The sequence below is a fragment of the Manihot esculenta genome, chromosome 9 (assembly GCF_001659605.2).
Source record: "Manihot esculenta cultivar AM560-2 chromosome 9, M.esculenta_v8, whole genome shotgun sequence".
NCBI lineage: Eukaryota > Viridiplantae > Streptophyta > Magnoliopsida > Malpighiales > Euphorbiaceae > Manihot > Manihot esculenta.
Window position 1 is genome coordinate 35841801 of NC_035169.2, and position 19952 is coordinate 35861752.

The 19952-nt window shown below is 36.7% G+C and overlaps 4 protein-coding genes and 1 pseudogene across 9 annotated transcripts; 4 read left to right on the plus strand and 1 right to left on the minus strand.

Annotated features, from left to right (window-relative positions):
* Window positions 1–239: 239 nt before the first annotated feature.
* Window positions 240–1708, plus strand: LOC110623340 (gamma conglutin 1). The gene has a single exon (XM_021768253.2). It carries the CDS (start codon window positions 269–271, stop codon window positions 1574–1576), a length of 1308 nt encoding a protein of 435 aa, XP_021623945.1. The 5' UTR covers window positions 240–268; the 3' UTR covers window positions 1577–1708.
* A 533-nt stretch (window positions 1709–2241) lies between these two features.
* LOC110623014 (signal peptidase complex subunit 3B) lies at window positions 2242–5390 on the plus strand. Its single transcript, XM_021767824.2, has 6 exons — window positions 2242–2658; window positions 2743–2790; window positions 4133–4195; window positions 4663–4716; window positions 4923–5009; window positions 5118–5390. The coding sequence occupies exons 1-6, from the start codon at window positions 2533–2535 to the stop codon at window positions 5241–5243; spliced, it is 504 nt and encodes a 167-aa protein (XP_021623516.1). The 5' UTR covers window positions 2242–2532; the 3' UTR covers window positions 5244–5390.
* A 198-nt stretch (window positions 5391–5588) lies between these two features.
* Window positions 5589–8607, plus strand: LOC110623013 (annotated as a pseudogene).
* Window positions 8608–10226: 1619 nt separating this feature from the next.
* On the plus strand, window positions 10227–14675 carry LOC110623383 (nuclear transcription factor Y subunit C-3). Of its 3 annotated transcripts, none has more exons than XM_021768307.2 (3): window positions 10232–10593; window positions 12234–13040; window positions 14444–14675. In XM_021768307.2, the coding sequence occupies exon 2, from the start codon at window positions 12235–12237 to the stop codon at window positions 13012–13014; it is 780 nt and encodes a 259-aa protein (XP_021623999.1). In that variant the 5' UTR covers window positions 10232–10593; window position 12234; the 3' UTR covers window positions 13015–13040; window positions 14444–14675. The 3 variants fall into 3 exon arrangements, with proteins under 3 accessions (XP_021623997.1, XP_021623999.1, XP_021623996.1); XM_021768304.2 differs by having other exon boundaries at window positions 10246–10593; window positions 12196–13040; XM_021768305.2 differs by lacking the exon at window positions 14444–14675 and having other exon boundaries at window positions 10227–10593; window positions 12196–13315.
* Window positions 14676–15034: 359 nt separating this feature from the next.
* On the minus strand, window positions 15035–17462 carry LOC110622479 (increased DNA methylation 2). 4 transcript variants are annotated; one of them, XM_021766983.2, is made up of 3 exons: window positions 17336–17462; window positions 15754–16771; window positions 15035–15537 (listed from the first exon to the last, which is right to left on the minus strand). In XM_021766983.2, exons 2-3 carry the CDS (start codon window positions 16742–16744, stop codon window positions 15296–15298), a joined length of 1233 nt encoding a protein of 410 aa, XP_021622675.1. In that variant the 5' UTR covers window positions 16745–16771; window positions 17336–17462; the 3' UTR covers window positions 15035–15295. The 4 variants fall into 4 exon arrangements, with proteins under 4 accessions (XP_021622675.1, XP_021622673.1, XP_021622674.1 ...); XM_021766981.2 differs by having other exon boundaries at window positions 15754–16859; window positions 17336–17449; XM_021766982.2 differs by having other exon boundaries at window positions 17245–17400.
* Window positions 17463–19952: the final 2490 nt, after the last annotated feature.

The following is a 19952-nucleotide window of genomic DNA, read 5'->3' on the forward strand; positions in this document are numbered from 1 at the left end:
CTGCTAATTTTTCATGTGAATTAATCTCCTCTCTAGATGGTGTATATAATTAATCTTCTGACTCGTAATGTCGTTCGGTGCACGCAACAAGATCCCACATCCACAGCTTATTTGGTTTATTGGGCGCTAAGATGCACAAAACAGCCAACATGTCCAAGTGTCCATATCTCTCCCATTTGGCAGCATAGCCTTATAAATTAAAAGCTCACACAACATTCAATCATCCTTCACCAAAGCATTCTCTTTTTCAAGCTTTCTGGTTTCAACAATGGCTTCTCATTCTTCTTCTCTTCTTCTTCTCGTTATCTTCTTCACCTTTTCCTTTGTTGTCTTTGCATCTGAACTTCATGAAAGTGAAACCTTTCACACCAGGCCCTCAAAAAGACCTTCACGAAAACTGGTGTTCCCTGTTCGCAAAGATGGTGTAACAAATCTTCACATAGCAAGCGTTCTCAAGAGAACCCCACAAGTCCCACTTAGACTTCTGCTTGATCTAAATGGGAGGTCCCTTTCTGTGGCGTGCGATAAAGAGTACCAATCATCAACCTACTCTGCCCCTCGCTGCCATTCCACTCAGTGCTCTAGAGCCCACAGTCACGATTGTTACAGGTGCACCTCCTCCAGTGTCCGACCTGGGTGCCATAACAACACATGTGCAGTCACGTCGGTGAACCCTGTGACTCAAGAAAGTGACATTGGTGAGCTAGCTCAAGATGTTCTCGCAGTTCAATCTGTTGGAGATAAGTCCACTATTGACCCTTCTGCAAGTGGTTCAATGGTCACAGTCCCTCAATTCCTCTTTGTTTGTGCACGTCGTAGACTACTCCAAAATGGATTACCAGATTATGTTCATGGGGTTGCTGGATTAGGACATACTCCTATTGCTCTACCAACTCAACTTGCTTCCCACTTTGGGTTCAGACCAAATATTGTCTTGTGCTTGACCAACTCCTTTAGAAGCCCTGGGTTCGTTTTGTTTGGGGAAGATCCTTGCACTTTGTCTCCTAACTTTTCCCCTCGCCTGCACTACACACCATTGAGCGTTGGGAGAGAAGGAGAGTATTACATACAAGTGAGATCAATCAGAGTAAACAACAAAGCTATTCCATTGAAAAATAATATTAACAGAGCCAAGATAAGCACCACAACTCCATTCACAATTCTTGAACACTCCATTTTCCAAGCTTTCACTCAATCTTTCTCTCAGCAGCTATCCCAAGCAGGAGGAGCACAACCAGTTGGACATTTCAAAGTCTGCTACGACGCGAGAAGAATCCCAGACACCGTAGCTGGCCCTGGAGTTCCTAGGGTTGATCTTATGGTTGGCGACCAAAGTGTTGCATGGACACTTTTTGGTGCAAACACAATGGCGGTGGTTCACCCACTTGTGTACTGTTTAGCTTTCATTGATGGAGGGACAAACCCTGCAGATCCAATTGTGATTGGGGCTCATCAGTTGGAAGAAAATCTTGTTCATTTTGATCTTCACCAATCGAGGGTGGGCTTTAGCTCTTCCTTGTTGAATAATAAGACTAGTTGTGCCACTTCCTATCGCAATCCCACAGAAAATCCATAGAATAATATATAATCTGTGGAAAATGGGAAGGAAGCTCCTGCTATAAATGCTTAGTAGGAGTTTCTCTAGTAAGTGTACGATATGAAATAAAAGAGCGGTCTTTGTTCTTTTGATCATGGCTAGTCAAAGTAAATCTTCACTTCTTTTGTTCTTGTTGTGTTTGCCTTCATTGTCCTAAAACGGCAGATCGTTTTGCTCAATTTAGATGGGTAGAATAGGATTAGATGGTCGATTCTCTAGTATTTTTAACAATGTTCAATTTACACGCACAAGATCTACATAAATAAAATAAAATCATGTTGATTTTTATATTTAATTATATTTTATTAATTGGGTGCAGATATATTTAGTACGTAAAATTTAACTAATCATCATACTATTTCCATCTCATAAAAATAGGTCTGTTTATTTTATTCATGAAAAACTAAGAAATTTTACTTTTTAAATACGTATTAAATATGAATATATTAAAAGGGTAATTAATAAATTGCTACCTAAAACAGAAAATTTTCCTATGATTTAAAATGGATAAAAAGTCTATTTTCATAGGACAAATAAAGTAATTTTTATGAATTTATATTTAATTATAGTGATGAACTGATTAATGTTAAATTTTATAAAAATATGGTATATTTCTCCATAATAAAATTATTCTGCGTAATTATATTCTCAAGAAGATTGACGTGTGCCGTCCAGTGACAAAACAGTAACACATTCCGGGTCACACAGAACACACACCCAAGACAAAACCCCCCCAAAAACTCCGATCAAAACCCCTCGTTCTCCTTTCTCAGAACGGAAACCTCAACGCTGACGATGATATCGATGAAACCACAATAAACACAAGTACTTTTCCGATATATCACCACTAGCCCCGGCGAGCTAGCAACTTTTGTTTTTTCTAATCCAAACGAAACGACGGAAAGTGTCGCCAATACGATATCAAAGTAGCAAGTATGCATTCCTTTTCGTACAGAGCAAATGCTTTGCTAACTTTCTCCGTTACCATCCTCGCGCTAATGTGCGCCATGACCTCCCTCTCTGACAACCTTAATTCTCCCTCTCCCTCTTCCCAAATCCAGGTCTGCGATTACTCTTTATCTTTAGAAATTTTGGATCTGTTGGAAATTTGAAACCCTAACTAGTGGTTCTTTTATCTACTGTAGATATTGAATATCAATTGGTTTCAAAAACAGCCGCATGGAAATGATGAGGTCAGTTTAGGGTTTTGATTTGTTTGAATTATCATCAAACTGTTGCCAATAAAAAAATATGTGAAGGATAAGAAAATCTTACAATTGGTTATTAATTTTGGCAATTTAGGCTTAAGTTTTACCTATTTGTAACATGTTGTATGCCTATGCATATAGATAAGGTTCCAAATTCTGGGTCACTTGTCGCTTAAATGTTTTAATGTACTGAATTCAACGTCCTGTAATTGTGTCCGCATGTAGGTGTAGCAGACGTGAATTACGTTATGTAACATTTGATCATACAGAATTAGAGATAGAATATCATCATTTTTATCAATATTTAATTGTCCTTTATTTGCTTGTTTTGTTGAAATTGAAAAGGTTTTTGGATGTGTCCATTCACATGACAGAGATCTCTCTGCTTAAGATTTCATACAATTACATGTAATGCAATGCCATCTAATCTTAATGAAAGCCAATCTCCTCCACCCTGCTCTCTTTTTCCTCTGCAATACACTATATTCTGTTGCTGTTCAGAATGTGGAAGTTTCTACCTCCTTTTTATGTTTGTTTAGTGATTCACTTTCTTGAAGAAAGTAGATTTTACTAAGCTTGATTACTATTCACCTCATTCATATTTTGCTGTTCAATGTTATTTGGTTATCAAATTGGTTGACTGTCTATTCATTGCTCTTATGTGCTTGATTACGCAGATGATGCCCAGAAGCAATGACTATAGTATCTTAGTTTGAACTCGAGGAAAATCTAAATTAGTAAAGATAGCTAATAATCAGATTAAGCACATTTTGAATACTTATAAAACTTGATGCATGAATGTATTGAATAATAATAATAATAATAATAAAACTGGATTCGATCTGTGTAAATAGAAGCCAATACATAATCTGGCTCATTAAAGTTCGATTCTTCTTCAGTTTCTTTAATATCAAACCAAAAGTGAATCACATATTTGATTTGTTGATTATCTTAGATGATTCTTATTAATTTATAAAATGGTAAAAACCTACACCTAGTTGAAATAATGGTCTTGCACCTATTACAATAATTGTTGGATCAGTTGCTTTAAAGTTTGCTTTTCAAGTTCCAACTGAATGAAGCTTTGATAATGAGAATTTGGGAAGGAACGTTGAGTGAGAAAAATTTCTCATGCAGTACTTTTTATGCAATTTTGATGTAGACTGTCTAATTTCTTCTTCCAAAAGGACTCCCTGATGATTGTTTCTTGGAGTTACCTATTGTGTTGTGGTGTCAACCACTTTATGTTCTATCAACTATGTTCAGATATTCTATTATAGTTATTGATATGGTGGTGATTAAATAAATTGCTATTTATTTAATGTAGGTTAGCCTCACAATGAATATAACAGCTGATTTACGATCATTGTTTACCTGGAACACGAAGCAGGTACGACTTATGGAAGTCTTTACAGTTTTCCTTCTTTAAATGATTTGATAGTCATTTCAGGTCAGTGTATTTTATGGCTTGTCTGCAGGGGTAGGTCGTATAGGTATCCCATTGAGCAAATGATTTTACTATGAATATACCCTTTTCCTATTAAAGTTTCTCTATTTTGATTCTGGAAAATTGGTGTTTCTTGAAATCATTTGTTAAATTTTTTTGCATATTTTATGTTTCAGACATTCTCTTGGACCATAAACATGAATATGACTAACTTTCTCACATGTTTATATCAAACTTTTGTTGTCCATGTCATTAGTGTAAGGATTTCTGAACATGATTGGATACATGATGCATTAGTTTCATTCTGGAATTTCTTGAAATTATTCTAGAAAGCTGATCAACATATTTAATGCTTTCACATTGAGGGCTTTCTCAAAGCCACGAAGTAATGTTCTTACCATGTGTTGCAGGTTTTCGTATTTGTGGCGGCAGAGTATGAAACCCCAAAGAATTCCTTGAACCAGGTACCTGTGTCCAGAAATTAAGTATTTTCCATCTCACTGTCCTATTTGAGTGGTAATGCTGGGGTTGCTATCAATTTGCCTATCCATAGTTCCTATTAAACGCATCATTAGGCTCTTTAGGGAAGTCCATTTCACCAGTTTCCAAAATGTTGAGGTCTTCTACGCAGACTATGTCCACTCTTAAGTTGTTTTATGTTGTGTTTTAGGTTTCACTTTGGGATGCAATTATACCAACCAAAGAACATGCAAACTTTTGGGTGCAAACTGCCAACAAGTATCGTTTAGTTGACCAGGTATATTCCTCCATGAAGTTTGTTCTTTTGTGTATATGCCAATGCAAGCATTTGAGCGAGCCTAGGCTTTTCTTTTGTATGCTTATCTAAACACTGTTATCAATGCAGGGGAGCAATCTTCGTGGTAAAGAATTCAATTTGACTTTACACTGGCATGTCATGCCCAAGACTGGCAAAATGTTTGCTGACAAAATAGTCATGTCTGGATATCGCTTGCCTGAGGACTATAGATGAGGATAGGATATTTTGTATACCTTGTCTAGCTGTAACTTAAGATTTTTTATTATGGGATGATGAAGTTCGGCTGAATTAAAAGAACTACAAACAGAGAAATGGATGCTGTCAACAAAGAAAATGAATACTGTTGGTTTTTCTTGATCACATGAAATCATTTTTCTGGTTCTTGGATTCAACCCTTCATTTGAAAGGGCTTTTTCAATTTCCTTTGTCTATTGATGCTTCTGCTAAACCCTGGGAGATTTCCATTTTTCAGACGATGTGGAAATCTGTTGACACAAATGAATGCTATTGTAATTAATTTGGCCAAAGCTTGAAGTCACACATCTATGTGGTAATAACATTGAGACAATAGTGCGGCTTCCCATTTGTAAATGTTACTTGGATCACGATATCTTAGCTGGTTAATGGGTTTGGTCAGAGCACCGTGGCTCTTGGAACGATATAAAGTTCACCGGGAAGATGGCTTAGTGCTCGGGGGGAGGCCTCGGATGCAAGAAATATCAATTGCATGAGCCTCCTAAGCAACCCATGCAGGAAGAACCCATTGACTAGCAAAGAAAGGGGCGAAAACTCATTTCCAACAAGGGAAAAGAAATCGACGAAGAAAAAGAGGCAAGAATCAACAATAGTTGGCATTCAAGGCAATGGACCCAGGTGCCACAAGAAGGTAGTAGTACACGGACCACAAGATGCTTCTTCTTTGTCAGATAACCTTCAAACGCCAGAAACTGAGCTGTTGGAAATAAATGACAGAGCAATCAAAGGAAAAACTGAGAAAACCTTTGATGGTGATCTAGAATAAGAAGCATATCAGACAACCATGGTGATCAAGAATAAGAAAGCTGAAGAACCTTTCTGGGTGAGGTCCCAACACCTGATAACTTGGAAAGCATATTGCAAGATACAAGTCTTTTGCTAATTTCTGCAGGGTTGAAGGGAAGAGCATGTTCTTAAGGCTATATATTTTTAATAACCGGATCAAACCTTTTTTCTGTGTCATGGTTGGGTGTTGTGTAGGAATGCTTGCCAATGATAGAATAAAATATTCGTGCACCAATAGCTAAATCGGCTTTCTTTTTGCATTGCTAACTAGCATTGAATAACCGGAAATTTAACAGCATTGGGCAGCCATGCTCCGATAGGTAGTGATCCAACAAGGACGATGACCATTTCTTTTAATAAAAAAAATGATATATTCAATATATTCAGCCTTTTATTTATGATTTTAGCTCTCTCTCGAGTTTTGCTTGGAAAACGCGTCCAATGATAAAAGATCCAATGGGAAACGAACAAAAATGTCGCCGACAAACACTTGTGAAAGATCTACAATAGTTTACAGATGCGATCAAATGCAAGCTCATCGCTTTTAGTCATAACAGCTACAAACACGCGCTCGCTTAAATCTTATGTGAAATGGCATGGCCTTCTCTTTCTCTGCCTTGCTCCTCAATTCCATTGCAGCACTCTCCTTGACACTCCTTTCCACTTCCCTTTTCTCCAAATCGCCACTTCACTCCTCCACATATTCTCAAATCCCCCACAGATTTCTCCTCTCCCAAACCCAGAATCAGACTCTCCCTCTCTCTTGCTCCTATCTTCCCCCCACGAATGGCCTTATCAACTACCTTTCTCTCCACTTTTGCCTCTTCAATGGGAACCTTTACCTCTCGATCCCATCACTTAAACCTCTCTCCAAGCTTGGGTGGAGTGACCCTTTTGGCTTTGGGTAATGGGGCACCCGATGTTTTTGCATCTCTAGCGGCAGTTCGCTCCGGTCAGTACAGAACTGGGTTTGGGGCTATACTGTCAGCTGGTACTTTTGTGTCTGCGTTTGTGGTTGGATTTGTGGCGATATATGCAGCACCATTTAATGTGGATCCTGGGTCATTTGTGAGAGATGTTGGATTTTATTTGGTGGGGGCTCTGTTTCTGTTTTATGTGTATTTGAGTGGGGAGATAACTTTCTGGCAGGCTGTTGGATTCGTTGGATTTTATATATTCTTTGTGGGTTTTGTGTTTTGGATGGATTTGGGAATTGACGTTGTTCATAAAAGGGATGGAGTAGAAATGGATTGTGAGAAAGTGGGAGAAGTGGTGGTTAGCATTCTCGAGGATGAGAAGCAGCTTTCTGTGGGGTTTGAAAGGGCTTATGGAAAGGTAATTATTAAGTTTTTTATTTGAAAGTAATGCAATAGCTAGATAATTGTTTTGTTCTTTTGAATGTTACCTTGTGGTTAGCCATGAGATATTATATATGAAGGGAACTTATATATACAATGCTAAATAGTAGATTTCTGAATTTTTGGAATTGGAACTTATATTTGAAGTTATGTTTAACTCCTTTTATTTCTGCAAGGAAAAAAAATATGAGCAACTTCCTTTCTGTTAATTTATGTATATATTTTGTTCTGTGTTTCTTACAGATATCAAAAGTATGGGAGCGCCCAATCTCAATTCTTCTTAAGCTCACAATTCCACAAACTGCTCCTTCTGAATGGAGCAGGTTCTACATATCTGCTAATATAATGCTTTGCCCTTTAGCACTTTTATATACTTGCAATTCATTCATGCCTTTACATCATCCCATAGTGTTCCTCCTTGCAAACACCCATTTCCCACTCTGGTTCATAGTCCTCCTGGCAAGCTCCTCTCTTGCACTTCTTCACTTCGTACTCGAAACTGAATCTCCAAAGACTGAACAAATGCCTATATTGCTTGTGGCATTTATGATGAGTGTCTTTTGGATATCCACTGTTGCTGGAGAACTGCTAAACTGCTTGGCAGCAATTGGAATGCTTCTTGAAGTGCATCCTTCACTTCTTGGCCTTACAGTACTTTCATGGGGAAACTCAGTGGGCGATCTTGTGGCTGATGTTGCAGTTGCTAGAGCAGGCCAGCCAGCAATGGCCATGGCTGGGTGTTTTGCTGGGCCAATGTTTAATATGCTTGTTGGACTTGGGACAGCATTGGTCATGCAAACAGCTGATGTTTATCCAAAAGCTTATGAACTTCATCTCCACACTGGTATTGTGATTGCATTTGTGTTCTTGCTCTTGAGCCTGATGGGATCTCTGCTAGTTATCACTTGGTCCAGATTTCGGGTGCCTAAATTCTGGGGCTTTTGCCTTGTAGGCCTTTATGTATTTTTCATGGTAATTAGCTTAGTCATTGCCAAGTTTTCAGGATGATTTACTCAATCCATGAAAATCAAAATTTTGTTCAGATATTACTCAGTTCTTTATGCCACTTCAGTATATAGTCATTGACATCAGAGGAGATTACAAAGATTATGGAATTTTTAGTTTAATCTGAAATTTCTCATCCTAATATTTACAGCAACTTGAGAACTAATTGTGTTTTTGGATGTTTTTCATGGTACTATGCAGATTAGGTATTTTTTAGTCTATTCAATATTAATTGATGAGAGTCTTCAATTCTGTTATTGCTCTCATTATTATTGATTGGACAAGAATTTCTTGCTAATTTAGGTAGGAGAGAAATTCTTTAAGGAACAGAGTTCTTTTCTTTCAGATTGTGTTAAGTGTTTTTCTTTATGATATTTTAAAATTTATGTGTTAAAAATGTTATTTAATCATTGTTATAGCATTAAAATGTACTTTTTTCAATTTTACCATGCTAATCATTGTTATAGCATTAAAAGTTCCATGGGCTATAATACAGAAGAGTATAAAAATACACCAAAATCTAATACCCAGCCCAAGCCAAAATGAGTAGAAGTCCAACCTAGAACAAATTTAACTCACCATAAGCTGACCTGCTCTACTCCAAAACACATGACACCACTTTGTAGAAGCCTTTGCCACTGCCAAACCGACAACAACGCCGGGAAGGACAAACTACAACAAAATCCAAAACGGCGCAAAAACCATGACCAGAAATACAAGATCAAGCGAAAGTAGCAACAACAGTTGAAAAAATAATTCAAAACAAGACTAGAAGTATGCAAAGCATCACAAAATAATTCAAAACAAGACTAGAAGTATGCAAAGCATCACAGCAACTATTGCCACTATCGCCATCAATTAGCATATATAAAAGTGATGAGCGTCGATTTTTTTATATTTTAGGGTGAGATCGAACGCTTGAGAAGAATACAGACTTAAAACTCATCAGACTTAAAACTTATCAGACTTTCAACGTCACATGCTCTAATCCGATAATATGAAACAGATTGAATTGACTGCGCGCGAGCTCATCAAGAAAAGTCTAGTCCTGTAATGTGACAAAGGTAGTAAAACAGATCCAGTCACTTCGCAGTCCTGTCAGCACGCATACTAAGAGAAATTAAATGATAGTCTTGATAGAGAGGGATACACTAATGATAGTCTTGATAGAGAGGGATACACTGACACGTCCGTACATATCTGAGTAATATAGACAGGTGGCACGGTAGTAAGGAGCGGTTACACGCCACTAGAGAATAAAAAAAAAAAAATAAAAGAGGAGATACGTGGTTCTCAGCTAAATCCTATTTTCTATATCTCAGATTATTAGAAAGAAATCATGTAATCGAGAGTTTTCACAAATATTATATTTATTTATTTTAATTCTTTTAGGGAAATTTTATAGATTAAATTTTGTCACAATACTCTAATTTATTTTATTTAAATTATATGTATTTTTAGTTGATTTATTATTATAAAAATTATTTTTATTTGTAACTTATTTAGATTGTTGGAAAATATTTGTGGCTGAGAATAAAGTCACTTCAACAATTCGTCCAGAGTTTTTTCTTTTCCTCCTTTAGAGTTTTTCATAAAAGAATTATTATTATTATTATTATAAATTTGGAAAACGGGAGAATGACAATGTGTAGGATATATGTGAATTTATTTGCTTTATTATGTGATAGTTAAAATTTAAGATATTTTAGAAATGATTTTGATTTATTGTAGTAATTTTGATTTTAAGATACTGATTTCCATCTCTACTTCGTATCATAAAAAAAAAAAATCTTACCAGTTAAAGAAAAATTCTGAAAGAAAAAACATATTTTTGTTTTGAAACATTAATTTAGGTTTCTTCCTGTGATCCTAAGAAACCCATTTTAAATTTAATTCCCAAAACATCATTAGCTGAGTCCTCTAAAAAAAATTTCATAAATAAAAATCGGATCTTCTTTTTTGCTGATAAACTTTCCCATTAAGAAAGATCCAAATCCATTTATTTATATAAATTCCCTTTTGATCACATAAAACCCTTCTCTCTTTCTTTCTAAAAGCTTCGCTTTACCTTTTCACCCTTTTTCTTTTCAGAAATTTCAGGGTCCTCAATCTTGCAAACAAGAGCATAAGCCAAGCTCTGGTTCTGTTACCAGAAAAAGGTAACCCCATATTTTTTGTTAATATGCATTTCCTTTGCTTCTACTTCAAAATATTGTTGTTCATGCGAGTGATTTTGGGTATAAACTGATCGTAGATTTTCTGGGATTTTGTTTCTGTACCACTTGAATCGTTTCCTTTAGCTTTTCCCCCTTGTTTAATTGAAAAAGAGAGATAAGGCAAGTAACTCGACCTATAATTGCTCTGTTTTGTTGTTCGAATGTAATATCAATGTAATTTCCTTTTTGGCCAATTGTTTTTCAGCTTAGATCACTATGTCAATTAGACGCCAATTGTCAATCAGACGAAAAATTGTTTTCAGCTTAGATCACTATGTCAATCAGACGAAAAATTGTTTTCAGCTTAGATCACTATGTCAATCAAACTGCAATAATCTTCTAATGAATTTCAATAATTATTTTATAATTTTCATCATGACCTACCTGAATACGTTATTCAATTAAACATGGGAGAGACAAGGTCTTTTTGATAAATAGAGGTGTATCTCATTCAAAGATAACACAAATTAGATGATACAAAGCAAACAAGAAATGGAAAGGAAAATTGAACTCAAGGGAATTCTCTCTAAAGAGTCACTATATTGATTGATCAAGGTAACTTATATATTTTGTATTCTTTACTTTATTTAGCTACTTAATGGTTACAAAGCAACTGAAAGCTAAATTCTCTGGTTTATTTAGCTACTTAATGTTTACAAAGCAACAGAAAGCTAAATTCTCAGGTGCCATCCTTCTCATGCTCTGATCCAGCTGGTCACAGATATGCTGGTGAGAGAAAGCATACCGTTATAACAATATAACAAAGACAAGAAAAGAAGAAGAATAAAATGCCCCCCCGTTTCCTTTATTCAAACCGCATCGTATCACTTAACCTCTTATCTGCACCGTATCACTAACTTTTCCCTTTTATTTTTGCTGCTTACACGATAACGTATCATTAGATGGACATGATCAAAATTTACTAATATTTTGAGGGCTGTGAAGTTCTATTTGGTACAATCTCTTAGTTGGTTCTTCTTTTTATTTTTTTATTTTTTTATATGCAATTAATTGAACTCAGTTGTTTTGCCTCTATGGTCATTGTTATTTACTTGTAAAGTTGGTTCAAGCTACCTTGCTGGTAATTTTCAGTCTTCAAAGCAAATGAGTAAAAGCAAGATGCTAGATATTTTTAGCTTTTCCTGGCAGGCTGTAAGGGGGGGATATATGATTTCTGCAAGTGGCTAAAAAGAGAAGCCAATTGTTAGTGTTTGGACTTCTTTCACTAGGAGAAGAGAGAATAGTCATATATGATTTTTCCAGAACTTTAAAAAATAGAATTCTGTGTCTTAAGCCTCCAGAATTACTATTTATTGGTTCTGAAAAAGGAAAAACTAAATTTCTTTTGTGGAGTAGAAATTATTATATCACACCTTTTGATTGTTTACTGTCATAGCTTGTCAGAAGGTGCAAAGTTGAGGTTTCCTCAGTCTTTAACTATCAATTTCACTTTAGACAATTTTTACACATAATATATATTTTGCAAAATTGAAAAAAAAAAAAACTCAGTTTTTCATATTTCTTCACCTCTTTTCATTAAAGCAGAGGCATTAGGTTTTGCATAATTGGTTCACCTGCAACAGAATGGATCAACAAGGACATGGACATCCCCCAGCTACAGGAATAATGAGTACTGCTGGTCAGATGCCATATGGCACAAATCCTTATCAGATGAACCAAATGTCTTCTGCCCAAAATCCAGGGTCAGTTGGAACCGTGCAATCTGCTGGGCAGCCAGCAGGATCTCAGCTGGCACAGCATCAACTTGCATATCAGCAACTCCACCATCAACAGCAACAGCAACTACAGCAACAACTTCAGACTTTCTGGGTGAATCAGTATCAAAAATTGGACAAGGTTGTTGACTTCAAGAATCATAGCCTTCCCCTAGCAAGGATCAAGAAGATAATGAAGGCTGATGAGGATGTAAGGATGATATCAGCTGAGGCCCCTGTTGTATTTGCCAGGGCGTGTGAAATGTTTATTTTAGAACTGACCTTGCGATCCTGGAATCATACAGAAGAGAACAAAAGGAGGACATTACAAAAGAATGACATTGCAGCAGCCATCACTAGGACTGATATTTTTGATTTCTTAGTTGACATTGTTCCAAGGGAGGATCTGAAAGATGAAGTACTGGCTTCAATAGCTAATGAAACGATGCCTGTTGGAGGGCCTGCTGATGCACTCCCGTATGGTTATATACCACCTCAGCATGTAGCTCAAGATGGAACTCCTGGGATGATAATTGGTAGACCTATGATGGACTCAGCCATCTATGCGCAGCATTCTCATTCCTATATGGCGCAACAGATGTGGCCACACCAGGGATCGGAAGAACAACAATCACCCTCAGGTCATTAATGACTGGATAAGGAAGTTAAGGATATGTAAGTTCTGTTTTTAACTTATCTATCACTACAGCATGAAAGTTGTGTCTGCCAGCCCAAAGTTTTTAAGATAATATGAGCATCTTGTAGAAAATTTTTGTTATGTAATTAGTTGCAGCAACACTTTTGATTCTTCTCAGATTTAATTACTTTTCTTGTAGATTCTTAAGGGTGAGCAGAGTTCTGTTCAAACTGAAATAGCCGACCAAACTGAACTGGATTAAGATTTTGGTTCAGTTTATTAAGAAATTCAGTTTGTTTCGGTTTTTTTTTTTTTTTTTTAAAAAAAAAAAAATTCAGTTTAATCAGTTTTTGGAGAAAAATTGGTTTAACAGAACCAAACGAATAAACATAACTTGAAAATATTAGATACTGCTACTAAGATTGTGGTATGGTAGCTGTTTCATTTTGTAGACCTTCAAATGCCTTGGGTTTGATCCCTAAGGCCGTTGCTCTCTCTCTCTCTCTCTCTCTCTCTCTCTCTCTTAACTTAATGATCAGATACTGGCTGTCCATTTTAGTTGAAAAGGTCTGAGCCATTCAAAATGGTAGTATAAATTTATTACTTGAGCCTTACAACCCTAGCTTCCTCCTCCTTTCCTCTCAGCCGGCTGCCATTTCTCTCTAACCTGTTCCCCTTTCTTCTCTTCTGTGTTGACTGCCGATCGAGGTATCTAAGAATAAAAATGGTGGGGGAAAGTAATTCATTGATGGAGCCAACTTTCTTGCTTATGGGACTAGCCGTTCTCTTTGTTCAATCCTGTTTTATTTGCTTAGCCTAGCAAAGTTGCCTGTGTGAGGCATAAAAATTTCATTCCGAACCCTGGAAAAGTCCCTGTCGACCTTCAAAGCTGCTTTTAATGCTTTCTTGAGGTAGGGGAGAACTTTTCTTCTTTATTCAAAATAATCCTGCCTAGGAAAAGTTTCTCTGTTGTCAATCTCAGTGGAGAGTGAATGCTCACTTGGCTTTACACTAAATTAGCCATATGATTGCTAGTGGTTCTTTATTTGCAACATTTTTATTTCTCATTCCTTAAAATGAATGCTGTTCCGTTCTCATTAAAGACTTTTATTTCGATAATTTGGCATATCTTTTTACTCTTCTGAGGTGTCTGTTCTTTCGTACATTTGTTTCTTTTATATCAGTATTCCTCGTTCCTCTACGGATTCATTAATTGAAACGCCTGAATGTCAAACAGAAAACAGAGGGCACCCTCAGTAGTGAAAACGAGTGTTCAAGTTCCTGAAAAGGGTAGTTGATCCCAGACCAAGTTGTCTCTTTTTAGCCCTGGATCTTTAGTTTTTAACTTTCTTCTTTTCATAAATGGAGATTTCAATGCTTGGATTTTCGTTTAGCATAAAGCAGATTTATTTCCTTTACTACTATCTTCTTTTCTGTTTAGGAATCCTGGGGTTGTTGATTTCGTGTTATGTAACAACTGGAGGGATGAGAGAAAAGGGATGAGATTGGGGAGGAAGGAGGAGCCTCTGGAGATCATATCAAGTATTTATCCTGTACAAGTCATGTATCTAGGATTGGTGAGTACTGTCCTGGTAGTTATGTATTATAACTGTTCTGTAAAGCCATGGATATAATTATGCTATTTAGAGCATTGATGCAATATTTCTTTCCAAGTAGAGATGGTATGCATATTCTCTCTCTGTATATTTGGTAGATAATCACAAAAGGAGTTGCTTTCTGTCCAAGAATTTCTCGTTATTGAGAATCACCTATTCAATTTTCACTTAAAATCATAGAATGTTTATTTATTCTTGATTGAGTGTATAAATATAGAAAGAAGGTAAATGCTTCCTATTTCAAATCAATTACAGTGAGATTTCACCCCGAAGCTGAAAAATATGTTAGTATCCTTTTGACGGCTTACAACACTTTTCAGGAAGATTTCGTGCATGGGAGCAGTTTTTGTTTCCAAGCATGCCTAATGATTCAAATCAACTTTCTGTTTGTTAATAATCATACATTAGCTCTGAAATTGAGAATGGGAGATTGTCATATATTATTTGAGCTTCTATCTCATTGATCAGAAGGGGAAAAAATGGTGAGGAGTGGGAGGGATGAGAGAGAGCAAGCAGGAATATGGAAGATCCCTCGTAGTTTAGCAGAGGTCATTTTCCTGAATTCATCAACTATGCATTCAAAACACTACTAACATTTTTTAAACCAACATATAAAGCAGTGCATGCTTGAGAAACAAGGAAAACTACAAGGTCATCGACAAGGAAAACTCATAAACTCAATGTCTCTGTTTCATCACAATTCCCTCCAGAATTCCATCTATGCCGAACTTGCCAATAAACTGCTGAGGATCAACAGGACCAGGCAGTTGAAATGCAACAGAAAACTCTCCTGGTGAACAAAGGTTCTTTGATTGCATTTTGAAGGTTTGCGAGAACCTGTATACAGTACTCTCACCGGTCGTCGTCACACCCTTTATTAGAACCTTACCGTCATCTTCAACTTCACAACTGAATTCCTCTGTATTCAGGAAAAGTAATACTTTAACAATAAGACCAAGCAAAGTTGAAATGTCAGAACAAAGGTCGTCTAACAGTAAGCTGCTACCTGAATATATTAGCATTCATATACAATCTCAAACATTACAATGCAGGTAAACATGGATTGAATGCTATAAGCAATTTCCTTTCAACTTGTATGAGGGAAAACTACATTGATCATGGTAAGAGAACTTACGCCAATCTCTTTTCACCCCAGGAAGAGATACGCGAAACATATATGCATCCTCGCATTCACCAATGTCCACAAGTCCAATACTTGGTCCAACCTGCCCCATAGCAGCACTACCAGTCAGTGCCAATCCACTTTTAGAAGCAGCCATCATTTGGTCCCTCTCTTTGTTATTTGGGCAGGAAGGAAGAAAGAATATCCCTGGATCGGCCTTATCCACAGTTCTGGTGTCATCTTTGATTGGCAGAGTTGTAGAACTCTGTAGTGGAGGTAAAGCATTATCCACATCGTGGACATGCTGCCCTACAGATTGCAAGGTGCTAGCAGGACGTTTTGCTCTGCGAGATCTATGAGAATGATTGACAAGAGGAAAGTCTCTGATGGATTCAGCTTCCTGCACTGGCACATTATATAAAGTATTGTCATCCAGAGATATATGGCATCTTGCAGCCTGTCCATCCAATAGGAGATTCTCGAGCCCAGTTAGCCTCTTAAACCTTTCAATTTCTTCTGGCTTAATGTAAGAGGTATCTGGGTCATGAATGAATATAATGTTTTCTATGGTTCTATACTTGTTTTTGAACCGTGAATGAGGATGCAGTTGTGGAGGAAAGAGATCAGGAAACTGAGGGTAAACAGCAGTGAGGTCATTTTCAGAGGTAGGCATACTGCCATGAAAGAATTGGTGCAATATAGGTAATTTCACAGCAAGAGATTTTTCCACTTTCCGAAGTGCATAATAGTACACCCGCTCCACTTCTACTGTTTTCATGTGTGAACCAGCTAGTTGATCTGAAGTATATGCTGACAGGCCCTCAGCTACCCTTTGCAAAACTGACTTTTGTGGGAACTCCTCTTTCAGGTGAGGCCGAAAGTAGGTACTAAAGATGAAGTAAAGGAGGAAACGCTGGTTGCTATTAGGCCTCCTACTTGATGCAGCAATGGATTCTGACCCCGTAGCAACAAGACAGTTTGTAGATTGAACCAGAGGTTCCATAGCAATTGCAGTTTAACGAATCAGAATCTGCAAGAAGTCACAGCACTTAGGAAAAGGGAACATATAATGCTTCTCATTGAGAGAGAAGTCATAGCATGTCACTTTGATCACAAAACTGAAACAAACAATGGGTTACTCATCAAAATCCATTGGAAAAAAAAAAAAAAAAAAAAGACGAGTAAACATGAATAAAGCACAACTTGAAAACAACTTCAAATGCAATCAAGAACACCCCGATTCAGAGTTAAATGCTACCACAAGCACATAAAATTAAACTACCACAAGAATGAAAAGGGGTCTAGAAATTAACAATTGATATATTGCTCTAAACTTTTCAATCCGGTCTCCAATTAACACCAAAGAACATTAATATTGCCTTCAAACGAACATTAAAGCAAAGAAGATGACAACCCAGAAAGGAAAAATTACACCACAAATTAGTGGATGATCAAAACAAAGAACAAGATTCAATGTAGAGAAAAGAAGTAGAACAAGCAAACCAGTGATAAAGGTAGTGTAAATAGAGCCAAAGCGAAGGAAAACAAAAAAGGGGATTTTGTTTGTTTTGCTGCTTTCAGATGAAAACATCACCTTCTTTGCGCAGAGAACATAGTGACGCCATATTTGACGTTGGAAAGAGAGTGGAGAGAGCGCTCGAGAGAGTGGCAGTGGGCGTCATTGCCTCGTTCAGGGCTAGTTTCGGTATTTGGTTTTTTTTTTTTTCGCTAAACTAGTACTTCCTATAATTAAATACACTGGAATTTATAAAAATAAATTTACTAATAATTAAATTAAATATTTATGACATAGAATTTATTATAAAGTAAGGATGCAAAGTGTATTGCATTTTGATAAAGTTCGAATGGGCCGAAAGCACACCAAGAGATAGAGAACAAAAAAGCAAAGCCCAAAAATACAAAATCTACCCACAGTCATCAAATCAAACCGATAAATAAATCTAACCAAATTCTTTGAACCAACAACAAATCTACAGCAGTATGCCCAAAAGCCTAGAAATCACCGGAACACCACAACGCCTAATGGGACATTCCAAGAAACAAAATGACCACTATACTATTAGATTGAACCAAAACATAACCAAAAAGGCCATTTAAAGAGCTGAAGAGCTCAAGCCACTATCTTCCACAAGCAATATTCAGATTCAAAAATAACAAGCTAAGGATCATAAAAGCACAAAACTGGAGGGTGACAGAGTTGGGTCACCAAATCTAGCGGTACTCTCTAAAATTCTACTACCAACATACAAATAATCCTTCTAGCAAAAACAGTAAGTTTTCAAATCTTTAACCAGCTACATCACCAAATTGCAATTAAACATGCAATGACTTGGGAATCGAACCCCTATTAGCGTTAGGGTTTAATCGATTTAAGGTCGCCAGAATCCATATCAAACCTACTATATATTCTGTTACACCTCATATAATCTCATACATGATCACACGAATAATAAAAATATAACCATTACTTGAATCAAAACTCGACATGTGCATGCATCATAATTGAAAACATAAAACTCATATTAGAGCTCTGATCAAATGATCCCGTACGATCAACATTACATACCTCAAACTCGGTTTAAACATAACTTATACTTAAAAATTTTTACATAAAAGGATCATGAAGCAAGGATTACAAGGAAGAGCCCGGACAAAACACAATTCTAATCCATAAATTAATATATGTCCACAGCTATACTATTACAACATGTTATACCAGCAACTCAGCCGACTTCTCGAGTTAACTCTAATCCTGCAAACTTAGAGTTAGAGAAAAGGGGATAAACTACAAGAACTCAGTGAGTAAAACATAAAAAACAGGTCAATAAAACATATGATCGTATGAATGCGTCACAATACAAACAATTCACATCAAAATGAACTTGTCACCAGTAACCTTGTACGGATTCCAATAGTGTCCGGCCTATGACGGGTGCTCATCAGGACATCCTCTTAAACATAACATAATATATCCATAGTGCCAAGGGCGTAAAATGGGTCTTGACCTGGACTTTCTCTTACATATTGCTAGGGGCGTAAAATAGGTCTCAATCTGGACTTCCGTATCCATCATAACATATCATAACATACTCGAGAGCTAGTGGGTCATCCAACATCTATCCACTATGACAATAAATTATGTAATGCATCATATTCGTGAACTTTAATGTAAAACAATTTAATTACATATATATGGCATTCGTGATGCATGAGCATGTTTAAAAAGTTTGATTTCTTTAAATAATACTTTAGTTTAGTTCTACTCACCTCTGGTTAATGCACGCTTAATACTGAAACAGTTATCTCACTGCAAGTCTATACGGTCTCTCAAGTCCGATCCTACACAAATTGACTTAAATGATGAACCAAACATAACTTTTACAACACTTAAAACAACCTCTCAAGAAACCCCTTAAGAACACACAAGAACACTCGTAGAGAACAAGCAAAAAAAGGCTGAACAGAAAACTTTCGGTGGCAGGTTCGGCGGCCTAAAGTTCCTTACAAATCCGAAGGTCAAAACCTTCAAAGGCAAGTTAAGCGGCCAAATGGCTGCCTCCACAGGCAGGTTCAATGGCCGAATCTTACTTTGGCGGCCAAATCTGGGTTCTCCAGCAAGGCAAAACCCGATTCTACCTCAAATCACAGGCACAAAAATGCTTTCCAACGCTTCCTAACGTACATGTAGAAGCTAAAAAACAACTATAAACCACCCAACACACTTAGAAGCACTTAGAGCTAGCTCAAATTTCAACATGCATGCATAGATCATGGATTAAGGCACATCATTCAACATATAACCCAAAAGGTCTAAGAGATCTTGTATGCATAGCCAAACCTTTGAAACAACCTAAGGATCCTTTAAAATTTAAAACTTTAAAAAAAAAAAAAAAAAAGAGGGGCAAGGATTTGAATTTACCTCTTAGAGACACAATGGTGACAGCAATCAAGGCTTAGAGAAGAGGACAATAAATCTCCGGAGGTCTCCAAAGATTAAAACTTGAAATTTAAACTCAAATCTTCAAAAATCAAAGGAAAAACTCATGAATTCTCTAAGAAATCTAAAAAAATCTTAGCAAAAACATTAAGAAATTATAGGCCTACCTCTATTCGGAAGAAAAGAGAAGAATTTCTCCTAAAATCAGGTTGAGACCCTTTTATAACTAGGTCTGTCAGCTAATGTTCGACGG

What these genes read in the sequence shown, in the direction of transcription:
- LOC110623340 (XM_021768253.2), top strand. Translation starts at nt 269, where the DNA reads ATGGCTTCTCATTCTTCTTCTCTTCTTCTTCTCGTTATCTTCTTCACC.
- LOC110623383 (XM_021768305.2), top strand. Translation starts at nt 12,235, where the DNA reads ATGGATCAACAAGGACATGGACATCCCCCAGCTACAGGAATAATGAGT.
- LOC110623014 (XM_021767824.2), top strand. Translation starts at nt 2,533, where the DNA reads ATGCATTCCTTTTCGTACAGAGCAAATGCTTTGCTAACTTTCTCCGTT. An exon ending in AGCCGCATGGAAATGATGAG is followed by an intron (nt 2,791 to 4,132) that starts GTCAGTTTAGGG and finishes TATTTAATGTAG; the next exon opens with GTTAGCCTCACAATGAATAT. An exon ending in AGTATCGTTTAGTTGACCAG is followed by an intron (nt 5,010 to 5,117) that starts GTATATTCCTCC and finishes TTATCAATGCAG; the next exon opens with GGGAGCAATCTTCGTGGTAA.
- LOC110622479 (XM_021766983.2), bottom strand. Translation starts at nt 16,744, where the DNA reads ATGGAACCTCTGGTTCAATCTACAAACTGTCTTGTTGCTACGGGGTCA. An exon ending in TGGGGTGAAAAGAGATTGGC is followed by an intron (nt 15,538 to 15,753) that starts GTAAGTTCTCTT and finishes TCCTGAATACAG; the next exon opens with AGGAATTCAGTTGTGAAGTT.